The sequence below is a fragment of the Phocoena phocoena genome, chromosome 3, assembly GCF_963924675.1.
Source record: "Phocoena phocoena chromosome 3, mPhoPho1.1, whole genome shotgun sequence".
NCBI classification, from domain to species: Eukaryota; Metazoa; Chordata; class Mammalia; order Artiodactyla; family Phocoenidae; genus Phocoena; species Phocoena phocoena.
Genome location: NC_089221.1, coordinates 110,342,542 through 110,355,301, shown reverse-complemented (window position 1 = coordinate 110,355,301; position 12,760 = coordinate 110,342,542). Strand labels below are relative to the sequence as shown.

Genomic DNA, 12,760 nt, shown 5'->3' with positions numbered 1-12,760 from the left:
TATTAGATGGCCCACAGCTAGTCTGGACTTTTGGGATGGGTGTCCTGGAGGGTTCCCTGCTTGGCAGCAGAGTGAGGAGGTAGCTTGGAAGTGCTCTTAGATGAAGCTGCCTTCGTTTCCCCAGAGCTCAGTGGCCTGCCTGCCACCTGCTGCCTGTACTCCAGCCACAGGCTGTTGGGTTTACCTCTCACACAAGGAACAGTTTCCTCTCCCCTCTGCTGAGACAGCCAGGTCTAGAGAGGCATAGAAGCTGTCAAGTAACTTAGAGACAGAAACCTGTGTCCACTTTTCCCTTTGGTGTCTCGTTTAAGTTTTTATCATGTGGTTATTATGTGCTGGGGACTGCCGTGAACATGCTGGTGAGCAGGACATTTGTGGTCTCTCTTAGGCTTACGGTCCTAATATGAAAGACTTACTTTTAAACATAGGAGAGGTAATTGTTTAGTTACCATAGTGATAAGTGCTTTGAAGAAGTAGTGCAGAGTTGGGGTTCAGAGAGGGCCTACCTTGGGAAGTAACATGTCGGTTGAGACTTGAAGATTGAGTGGAAATTAATTGGTGGAACGTGATTTCTGGTAGAGAAGAGAATGTGTGGAGACCTGGAAGAGGGAAGGAGATTGGGATGTTGGAAAAAGAAAAAAAGGGTTGTGGGTCTCAGAGATAGTGCATTAATCTGGGGTGGCTAGAGGGAGAGGCTGGTGAGACTGCCAGGACCTTCAGCCCACTCTGGTGGGAAGCCATCAGGGGTTTTCATCTTATTCATTTACCATATGTCTGTTGGGTGCCTTTCAGTCTGTCTGGTATGTGTCCTGTGGAAATATTTTAGCTCCACGTTTGATTACATTACAGGCAAAAAATTTGAAGTAAGAGACAGATGAGAAAGAAGTGGCGCTTTGGGCATGAGCTGAGGCACGCTCTGTGGGCATGAGTGCAGCCTTGCTACTGTGGATATTGTGTTCCATTTAGTTTGAGGTTTTACTGTGGGAGAAAGCAGGCCTTCTGGAGACACAGTGCCCTAGCTGGCCCTGGGGACGGTAGCTGTTCTGGGAAGGTGAGGGTCTGACTAGAGCTGCACGTTACTCAAGCCAGAGAAACAGAATCCATAGTTGGGACCACAGATGGTGTTAGAAGCTGCAGGGAGCTCCTGGTCAGGGAAGCTCACAGAGCACAGTGGCTTAGGCAGGCCAGCCTGGATAAGGATAAAGGGGGTGGGGTCAGTCAGGCATTTTCCCAGTACAGACTCAGATTTTTCCCACTTGAGGACAGCCAAGATATGGGTATCCTGCAGGCCTACATCTCTCCATGGCATGGAGACTGTCCTGATGAACCACACAGATTAAACAGGGTTTAGGGAGGGGCAGGGTGTGGGAAGAGCCTTTCTTGGCCAAAGGGCTGGTGGTGGAGTTGTTCATGCTCAGAGGAGGGTGATCTGCATACTTTGTCATGTCCTTGGTGGCTCAGTTGCTCTGAGAGCATTGAGTAGAAGGGCCAAGCTCTATGCCTTGTATTCCCAGATGAGCGATGTGGAAGCTGGTGGTGCCACTGTCTTTCCTGATCTGGGGGCTGCACTTTGGCCTAAGAAGGTAAGTTCTGGTTCTTGTGGGTCAAAAGTTGAAGTGCAGAACTCAGACCTCATCCATGTCTCCTAGTCCCATTCTCTGGCCTGCTTGAATATCACTTTGAGGGGCCTTAGCCCCTTCCTGCCTGAACCCTGACCTGTGGTCTCAGCTTCCATCTGGCGAGATGGGATGGAGAGGGAAGTCCCTTCAGGGCCAGGTGGGATTCCAAACATCCACGCTACCGTGAAGGGTAGGTGCTTTCTGGGGAGCTTCTCTGTACTGGAGTCCCAAAGCCCTGTGCCCCTGGACATGGGAAAGTTAGGGTGTTTCTACTCAGGGAGGGCTCTTTGGTACTCGGGGTCAGATCCTTGAGCCCAATATCTAAGGGTGTTGTATGACAGGGCTTCTCTTTCCAGGGTACGGCTGTATTCTGGTACAACCTCCTGCGGAGCGGGGAAGGTGACTACCGAACGAGACATGCTGCCTGCCCCGTGCTTGTGGGCTGCAAGTGGGGTGAGTGGCTTAAGGTGTGGTGTTGGCCTCTGGGCTCTAGTGGTCAGCCTGAGACTCTGAGCTGGGAGACAGTTGCTGCTAAATTTTCACAAAGCCAAGACTGTCTCCCTTTTTGAGATTTGGTTTTTTGTTTTTGTTTTTTCTTGCTAACAGGTAGTCCCACCCAGCCATGTTGCTGTCCACTCAGCTAGTTATGTGCCAAGACAGCTGGTTGGGAACACTCCCAGAGGTGCGTAGAGAGCTAAGGAAGCCCCAAGGAAGAATAGCTACATAAGCATCGTAGGTCCAGGAGGGCTCCCCAGAAAAGTGGACTCTGGCAAGGGTTCTGAGGTTGCAGTGGGGGAGAACTGGAAACAGAGAGGAGAGGGTGTCCCAGGCAAGCAAAACCCACGTGGAACAAGGCACAGGCTAAAACCAGCATCATAGGTGTGGGGGCTGGCTGCCTTTGTCTGTTGTGCAAGGGGAGGCTCGTGGCACAGGGGCCAAGAGATGAGGCTCAAGTCTGGGACCAAACTGTGGAGGCTGAAGTTGAGCTTTATTCTGGAAGCAGCTGTGGTGAGTCATAGAGAGGCTTGAAGCAGGATGTGACAGGAAGGGATCACAAAGAGATAAGTTTATAGTCCTCTTGGAGAGTTATGGGGATAAAGAGTGATAGGTTCAGAGAAAATTAAGCAAATGAAAAAGAAAACGAGAAAAGAAAAAGTTGTACAAGAAAGCAAATATAAGTACAGTTGACCCTTGAACAAAGCAGGGGAGGAGCTTCAAGATGGCAGAAGAGGGCTTCCATGGTGACGCAGTGGTTAAGAATCCGCCTGCCAATGCAGGGAACACGGGTTTGGGCCCTGGTCTGGGAAGATCCCACATGCCGCGGAGCACCTAAGCCCGTGCACCACGACTACTGAGCTTGCGCTCTAGAGCCCATGAGCCACAACTACAGAAGCCCATGTGCTTAGAGCCTGTGCTCTGCAACAAGAGAAGCCACTGCAATGAGAAACCCACACACTACAACGAAAAGGAGCCCCTGCTCGCCGCAAGTAGAGAAAAGCCCGTGCGGAGCAATGAAGACCCAACGCAGCCAGCAAAAAGAAAAAAAGATGGCAGAAGAGTAAGATGTGGAGATCACCTTCCTCCCCACAAATACATCAGAAATACATCTACACGTGGAACAACCCCTATAGAACACCTACTGAACGCTGGCAGAAGAACTCAGACCTCCCAAAAGGCAAGAAACTCCCTACATACCTGGGTAGGGCAAAAGAAAAAAGAAAAAACAGAGACAAAACAAGAGAGATGGGACCTGCACTAGTGGGAGGGAGCTGTGAAGGAGGAAAGGTTTCCACACAGTAGGAAGCCCCTTCATGGGTGGTGGAGGGGGGAAGCTTCAGAGCCACGGAGGAGAGCGCAGCAACAGGGGTGCAGAGGGCAAAGCAGAGAGATTCCTGCACGGAGGATTGATGCCAGCCAGCACTCAACAGCCCGAGAGGCGTGTCTGCTCACCCACCAGGGGGTGGGGGTGTGGGAGCTGGGAGCTGAGGCTCGGGCTTCGGGGGTCAGACCCCAGGGAGAGGACTGGGGTTGGCTGCGTGAACACAGCCTGAAGGGGGTTAGTGTGCCACAGCTAGCCGGGAGGGAGTCCGGGAAAAGGTCTGGAGGTGCTGAAGAGGCAAGAGACTTTTTCTTGCCTCTTTGTTTCGTGGTACGCAAGGAGAGGGGATTAAGAGTGCTGCTTAAAGGAGCTCCAGAGACGGGCGTGAGCAGTGGCTATCAGTGCGGACCCCAGAGACGGGCATGAGACACTAAGCCTGCTGCTGCAGCCACCAAGAAGCCTGTGTGCAAGCACAGGTCACTATCCACACCTCCCTTCCTGGGAGCCTGTGCAGCACACCACTGCCAGGGTCCCATGATCCAGGGACAGCATCCCTGGGAGAACACACGGCGTGCCTCATGCTGGTGCAACGTCATGCTGGCATCTGCCACCGCAGGCTTGCCCAGCATTCTGTACCCCTCCCTCCCCCCCGGCCTGGGTGAGCCAGAGCGCCCTTATCAGCTGATACTTCAATCCCATCCTGTCTGAGTGGGGAACAGATGGCCTCAGGCCACCTACACGCAAAGGCAGCGCCCAATCCAAAGCTGAACCCCAGGAGCTGTGTGAACAATGAAGAGAAAGGGAAATCTCTCCCAGCAGCCTCAGGAGCAGTGGATTAAATCTCCACAATCAACTTGATGTACCCTGCATCTATGGAATACCTGAATAGACAACAAATCATCCCAAATTGAGGCAGTGGACTTTGGGAGCAACGATACATTTTTCCTTTTTCTCTTTTTCTGAGTGTGTATGTGTATGCTTCTGTGTGTGATTTTGTCTGTATAGCTTTGCTTTTACCATTTGTCCTAGGGTTCTGTCTGTTTTTTTTTTCTTTTTAGTATAGATTTTAGCGCTTGTTATCATTGGTGGATTCGTTTTTTGGTTTGGTTGCTCTCTTTTTTATTTTTAAATTTAAAAAAAATTTTTAATACCTATTTTTTATTTTAATAACTTTATTCTATTTTATTATTATTATTATTTCCTTTCTTTCTTTTTTTCTCCCCTTTTTTCTGAGCCATGTGGATGACAGGGTCTTTGTGCTCCGGCTGGGTGTCAGGCCTGTGCCTCTGAGGTGGGAGAGCCGAGTTCAGGACATTGGTCCATCAGAGATCTCCCAGCTCCATGTAATATCAAATGGTGAAAATCTCCCAGAAATCTCCATCTCAACGCCAAGACCCAGCTCCACACAACAACCAGCAAGCTACAGTGCTGGACACCCTATGCAAAACAGCCAGCAAGACAGGAACACAACCCCACCCATTAGCAGAGACACTGCCTAAAATCATAATAAGGTCACAGACACCGCAAAACACACCACCAGACGCGGACCGGCCCACCAGAAAGACAAGATCCAGCCTCATCCATCAGAACACAGGCACTAGTCCCCTCCACCAGGAAGCCTACACAGCCCACTGAACCTACGTTAGCCACTGGGGACAAACACCAAAAACAATGGGAACTACAAACCTGCAGCCTGAGAAAAGGAGACCCTAAACACAGTAAGTTAAGCAAAATGAGAAGACAGAGAAACACACAGCAGATGAAGGAGCAAGGTAAAAACCTACCAGACCAAACAAATGAAGAGGAAATTGGCAGTCTACCTGAAAAAGAATTCAGACTAATGATAGTAAAGATGACCCAAAATCTTGGAAGTAGAATGGAGAAAATACAAGAAACGTTTAACAAGGACCTAGAAGAACTAAAGAGTAAACAAATGATGAATGACACATTAAATGAAACTAAAAACTATCTAGAAGGAACCAATAGCAGAATAACTGAGGCAGAAGAATGGATAAGTGACCTGGAAGATAAAATAGTGGAAATAGCTACTGCAGAGCAGAATTAAAAAAAAGAATGAAAACAATTGAGGACAGTCTCAGAGACCTCTGATACATCTGGGACAACATTAACTGCACCAACATTCAAATTATAGGGGTCCCAGAAGAAATAGAGAAAAAGAAAGGCACTGAGAAAATATCTGAAGAGATTATAGTTGAAAAACTTCCCTAATATGGGAAAGGAAATAGTTAATCAAGTCCGGGAAGCACAGAGAGTCCCATACAGGATAAATCCAAGGAGAAACACGTTAAGACACATATTAATCAAACTGTCAAAAATTAAATACAGGGCTTCCCCGGTGGCGCAGTGGTTGAGAGTCTGCCTGCCGATGCAGGGGACACGGGTTCGTGCCCCGGTCCAGGAAGATCCCACATGCTGCGGAGCAGCTGGGCCCGTGAGCCATGGCCGCTGAGCCTGCGTGTCTGGAGCCTGTGCTCCGCAGCTGGAGCGGCCACAACAGTGAGAGGCCCGCATACCGCAAAAAAAAAAAAAAAAAAAAAAAAATTAAATGCAAAGAAAACATATTAAAAGCAGCAAGGGAAAAACAACAAATAACATACAAGGGAATCCCCATATGGTTAACAGCTGATATTTCAGCAGAAACTCTGCAAGCCAGAAGGGAGTGGCAGGACATATTTAAAGTGATGAAAGGGAAAAACCTACAACCAAGATTACCCAGCAAGGATCTCATCATATTTGATGGAGAACTTAAAACCTTTACAGACAAGCAAAAGCTAAGAGAATTCAGCACCACCAAACCAGCTCTACAACAAATGCTAAAGGAACTTCTCTAGGCAAGAAACACAAGAGAAGGAAAAGACCTACAATAACAAACCCAAAACAATTAAGAAAAATGGGAATAGGAACATACATATCAATAATTACCATAAATGTAAATGGGTTAAATGCCCCAACCAAAAGACATAGACTGGCTGAATAGATACAAAGACAAGACCCATGTATCTGCTGTCTACAAGAGACCCACTTCAGACCTAGGGACACATACAGACTGAAAGTGAGGGGATGGAATAAGATATTCCATGCAAATGGAAATCAAAAGAAAGCTGGAGTAGCAATACTCATATCAGACAAAATAGACTTTAAAACAAGGAGACAAAGAAGGACACTACATAATGATCAAGGGATCAATCCAAGAAGAAGATATAACAATTGTAAATATTTATGCACTCAACATAGGAGCACCTCAATAAATAAGGCAAATACTAACAGCCATAAAAGGGGAAATCGACAGTAACACAGTCATCATAGGGGACTTTAACAACCCACTTTCACCAATGAACAGATCATCCAAAATGAAAATAAATAAGGAAACACAAGCTTCAAATGATACATTAAACGAGATGGACTTAATTGATATTTATAGGACCTTCCATCCAAAAACAACAGAATACACTTTCTCCTCAAGTGCTCATGGAACATTCTACAGTATAGATCATATCTTGGGTCACAAATCAAGCTTTGGTAAATTTAAGAAAATTGAAATCGTATCAAGTATCTTTTCCAACCACCACACTCTGAGACTAGATATCATTTACAGGAAAAAATCTGTCAAAATTACAAACACATGGAGGCTGAACAGTACACTACTTAATAACCAAGAGATCACTGAAGAGATCAAAGGGGAAATCAAAAATTACCTAGAAACAAATGACAATAAAAACATGACGACCCAAATCCTGTAGGATGCAGCAAAAGCAGTTCTAAGAGGGAAGTTTATAGCAATACAATCCTACCTTAAGAAATAGGAAACAGCTCAAATAAACAACCTAACCTTACACCTAAAGCAAGTAGAGAAAGAAGAACAAAACCCCCCCAAAGTTAGCATAAGGAAAGAAATCATAAAGATCAGATCAGAAATAAATGAAAAAGAAATGAAGGAAACGATAGCAAAGATCAATAAAACTAAAAGCTGATTCTTTGAGAAGATAAACAAAATTGATAAACTGTTAGGTAGACTCATCCAGAAAAAAAGGGAGAAGATTCAAATCAATAGAAATTAAAAAGGAGAAGTAACAACTAATACTGCAGAAATACAAAGTGTCATGAGAGATTACTACAAGCAACTCTATGCCAATAAAATGGACAACCTTGAAGAAATGGACAAATTCTTAGAAATGCACAACCTTCCAAGACTGAACCAGGAAGAAATATAAACAGACTGATCACAAGCACTGAAATTGAGACTGTGATTAAAAATCTTCCAACAAACAAAAGCCCAGGACCAGATGGCTTCAAAGGCGAATTCTCTCAAACATTTAAAGAAGAACTAACACCTATCCTTCTCAAACTCTTCCAAAATATAGCAGAGGGAGGAACACTCCCAAACTCATTCTGCGAGGCCACCATCACCCTGATACCAAAACCAAAGATGTCACAAAGAAAACTACAGGCTAATATCACTGATGAACATAGATGAAAAAATCCTCAACAAAATACTACCAAACAGAATCCAACAGCACATTAAAAGGATCATACACCATGATCAAGTGGGGTTTATCCCAAGAATGTAAGGATTCTTCAGTATACATGAATCAATCAATGGGATACACCATATTAACAAATTGAAGAATAAAAACCATATGAACACCTCAATAGATGCAGAAAAAGCTTTTGACAAAATTCAACTCACATTTATGATAAAAACCCTCCAGAAAGTAGGCATAGAGGGAGCTTACCTCAAATAATAGAGGCCATATATGACAAACCCACAGCCAACATTGTCCTCAGTGTTGAAAAACAAAGCATTTCCACTAAGATCAGGAACAATACAACGCTGCCCACACTCACCACTATTATTCAAAATTGTTGTGGAGTTTTAGCCACGGCAATCAGAGAAAAAAAAGAAGTAAAAGAAATCCAAATCAGAAAAGAAGAAGTAAAGCTGTCACTGTTTGCAGATGACTTGTTACTATACATAGAGAATCCTAAAGATGCTACCAGAAAACTACTAGAGATAATCAATGAATTTGGTAAAGTAGCAGGATACAAAATTAATGCACAGAATCTCTTGCATTCCTATACACTAATGATGAAAAATCTGAAAGTGAAATTAAGGAAACACTCCCATTTACCATTGCAACAAAAAAAATAAAATACCTAGAAATAAACCTACCTAAGGAGACAAAAGACCTGTATGCAGAAAACTATAAGATACTGATGAAAAAAGTTAAAGATGATACCAACAGATGGAGAGATATACCATGTTCTTGGATTGGAAGAATGAACATTGTGAAAATGACTATACTACCCAAATCAATCTACAGATCCAATGCAATCCCTGTCAAACTGCCAGTGGCATTTTTCACAGAACTAGAACAAAAAATTTCACAATTTGTATGGAAACACAAAAGACCCCAAATTGCCCAAGCAATCTTGAGAAAGAAAAACGGAGCTGGAGGAATCAGGCTGTTGGACTTCAGACTATACTACCAAGCTACAGTAATCAAGACATTATGGTACTTGCACAAAAACAGAAATATCGATCAATGGAACAGGATAGAAAGCCCCGAAGTAAACCCACGCACATATGGTCACCTTATTTTTGATAAAGGAGGCAAGAATATACAACAGATTAAAGACAGCCTCTTCAATAAGTGGTGCTGGGAAATCTGGACAGGTACATGTAAATGTATGAGATTAGATCACTCCCTAATACCATACACAAAAATAAGCTCAAAATGGATTAAAGACCTAAATGTAAGGCCAGAAACTATCAAACTCTTAGAGGAAAACAGGCAGAACACTCTATGACATAAATCACAGCAAGATCCTTTTTGACCCACCTCCTAGAGAAATGGAAATAAAAACAAAAATAAATGAGACCTAATGAAACTTAAAAGCTTTTGTACAGCAAAGGAAACCATAAACAAGATGAAAACACAACCTTCAGCATGGGAGAAAATATTTGCAAATGAAGCAACTGACAAAGGATTAATCTCCAAAATTTACAAGCAGTGCATGCAGCTCAATATCTAAAGAAACGAACAACCCAATCCAAAAATGGGCAGAAGACCTAAATAGACATTTCTCCAAAGAAGATATACAGATTGCCAACAAACACATGAAAGAATGCTCAACATCATTAATCATTAGAGAAATGGAAATCCAAACTACAATGAGATATCACGTCATACAGTCAGAATGGCCATCATCAGAAAATCTACAAACAATAAATGCTGGAGAAAAGGGAACCCTCTAAAGGGAACCCTCTTGCACTGTTAGTGGGAATGTAAATTGATACAGCCACTATGGAGAACAGTGTGGAGGTTCCTTAAAAAACTAAAAATAGAACTACCATACGACCCAGCAATCCCACTACTGGGCATATACCCGAGAAAGCCATAATTCAAAAAGAGTCATGTAACACAATGTTCATTGCAGCTTTATTTACAATAGCCAGGACATGGAAGCAACCTCAGTGTCCATTGATGAATGGATAAAGAAAATGTGGCACATATATACAATAGAATATTAGTCTGCCAGAAAAAGAAACGAAATTGAGTTATTTGTAGTGAGGTGGATGGACCCAGAGTCTGTCATACAGAGTGAAGTAAATCAGAAAGAGAAAAACAAGTAATGTATGCTAACACATATATATGGAATTAAAAAAAAAAAAAAAGGTCATGAGGAACCTAGGGGCAGGATGGGAATAAAGATGCAGACCTACTGGAGAATGGACTTGAGACCATGGCGAGGGGGAATGGTAAGCTGGGACAAAGTGAGAGAGTGGCGTGGATATACATACACTACCAAATGTAAAACTGATAGCTGGTAGGAAGCAGCCACATTGCACAGGGAGATCAGCTCGGTGCTTTGTGACCACCTAGGGTGTGGGATAGGGAGGGAGACACAAGAGGGAAGAGGTATGGGGATATACATGTATGTATAGCTGATTCACTTTGGTATAAAGCAGAAACTAACACACCATTGTAAAGCAGTTATACTCCAATAAAGATGTTGAAAAAACCCTCCAAAAAACAAAGCAGGGGTTAGGGGTGCTGATCCTCTGCACAGCTGAAATTCCGTGTCTCTTTTTTTTTTTTTGGCGGTACGCGGTACTCTCACTGTTGTGGCCTCTCCCGTTGCGGAGCACAGGCTCCGGACGCGCAGGCTCAGCGGCCATGGCTCACGGGCCCAGCCGCTCCGCGGCATGTGGGATCTTCCCGGACCGGGGCCGGAGCCCATATCCCCTGCATCGGCAGGCGGACTCTCAACGACTGTGCCACCAGGGAAGCCCCCGTGTCTCATTTATAGTTGACCCTCCATATGCACGGTTCCTCCATATCCAAGGTTCTGCATTTTCAAATTCAGCCAATTGCGGATCATGTAGTACTGTAGTATTTACTAATGAAAAAAATCCGCATATAAGTGGACTTGCTCAGTTCAAACGTGTTGTTCAAGGGTGAGCTGTATCATCTATTTGGTAGTTCAAGTGTGAGTAATATTTACATGACATAATAATGTAAATACTGAATATTAAGTTAACTAGAACTTGTGATTTAACTATATTGGGGGATGGGAGGGGGATCTATGTATTTTAAGAGTGGTGTAAAAAATTCCAAATCTCCATATTCTGTGGTAGACTGTCAACATATAAGATCTAAAGTTGGAAGTCAAGAAATAACATTATGTTTTAGAAAAATGAGGATAAATATCAGAAGAAACAAGAGTTGAATGTTAGGGGAAGTGGGGATTGGTGGTGGGAAGGAGTAGGTAGGAGATTGCTATTTATCATTATAAGCCTTGTAGAACAATTTGATTTTTTCAACTAAGTTCGTGTATTACTTACAAAAATTAGTTATTATTAATTGTATTTTAAAAGTACTGTGACTTCATTAGTACATTAAAAGCAATTTGTTTTTTCATTCATTATGAAAGAGTCTATATTGAGAAGTGAAATTGTGGTTTGTGAACATGTAAGACACAACTTTAGGTGATAGTGCTAGCATCAGCTCTGCTTCTCTGCTACCCACAGAACACAAGATTGATCTGCCGGCCCAGAGCTCCTGAGGTTGACATCCAGGCCCTCCACAATCCTGACAGACTTCCTCGTCTCTTACCTTTGAGTTCCCACCCACCACATCCCAGTAATATCAAACTTGTTGGGGTCTTTGACACATACCAGTGTGGATCATGCCTTGATGTCTTTCTCATCCTGTTCCCACTTCCTAGACCCCCTTGGTATAGGAACCACCTGTTCTGTCCATCTTCTTCCCTGGATAACTCCTATTCAGGGAGTCCCAGCCCTGGGGTTTCCTCTTCCCCCACATGGTTAGATGCCCTTTGGCTCTGTTTCCATAGCAACCTACACACATGTATCGTGTGTCACTGACAGAGTTTTGTACGATTATCTCTCTTTCTCACCAGCTCATAAGTAACTTGATGCCCGAAACCAAGTCTAACTCATGTCTGATTCCCAGGCCCAGTGTAGGAGTCATGAAGAAGGAATCATTAATTTTGGCTGCTGAACCAACAGGATTGTAACATACTTTCTATCTGTTCACAGTCTCCAATAAGTGGTTCCATGAACGAGGACAGGAGTTCTTGAGGCCATGTGGATCAACAGAAGTTGAATGACATCCTTTTCTGCCCTTCACCTCCCTGGCCCCACAGCCCATGTTGTCTTCAAGTTCAACGTGACAGACCCCCCTCTACTTTCCAGCCTTTGTCAGGCGGCTCTTTGGAGGCGAGAATGTTTGTCTGGAGCAGAGATGGTCCTGGGGAAGGTCCTGGGTGATTTGGGTGACCTGGGTCCCAGCCTCACCTGTCAGCTATCTCTGGCCGCAAGGGTAGGGTTGGAGCAGAGTCAGGTGGTCTAGTACCTAGCAAGGTGTTTTTGTACCTCAGGTGCTTTAGGTGTGAGATGTTTCAGTGAACCAAAGTTCTGATACCTTGTTTACATGCTTGTTTTTATGGAATTTCTATTAATGTGGCTTTAACCAAAAAATAAAATGTCCCTGCTAGAAGCCTTAAAGAGCCTTATTTGGAGTATTTTTTTAAGACGGGGAGCTTTTACCAAGTTCAACATTTCCTATGCATCTGTACAGGCAGAATCTAGGTAATGAATACTTGAGTGGCAAACCTGAAGTTAGGTTCTAGACCAGGTTTCAACACTTATTCTTTCTCTAAGCTTCAGTGTCCTTTCTGCAAAGTAAGGGACACAGTCCCTCCTTGCATCTCAGAGAACATAGAGATCATGTATGTCCATGATTGTGATGCTGTTATAATTTGAAATTTCTAACTT

General features: G+C 43.9%; 1 protein-coding gene across 3 annotated transcripts in view; it reads left to right on the top strand.

Moving 5' to 3' along the window:
• Positions 1–12,479, top strand: part of P4HA2 (prolyl 4-hydroxylase subunit alpha 2) — a 41,118-nt gene extending 28,639 nt beyond the window's left edge. For 2 of the 3 annotated variants that reach the window (XM_065873328.1, XM_065873326.1), the window contains 3 exons: positions 1,515–1,583; positions 1,976–2,072; positions 12,023–12,093. In XM_065873328.1, coding sequence (XP_065729400.1) covers positions 1,515–1,583; positions 1,976–2,072; positions 12,023–12,093 — 237 coding nt within the window. Of the gene's footprint in view, positions 1–1,514; positions 1,584–1,975; positions 2,073–12,022 lie in introns of all 3 variants that reach the window. The other variant, XM_065873327.1, reaches the window with a different exon arrangement.
• The last annotated feature ends 281 nt before the right edge of the window (positions 12,480–12,760 follow it).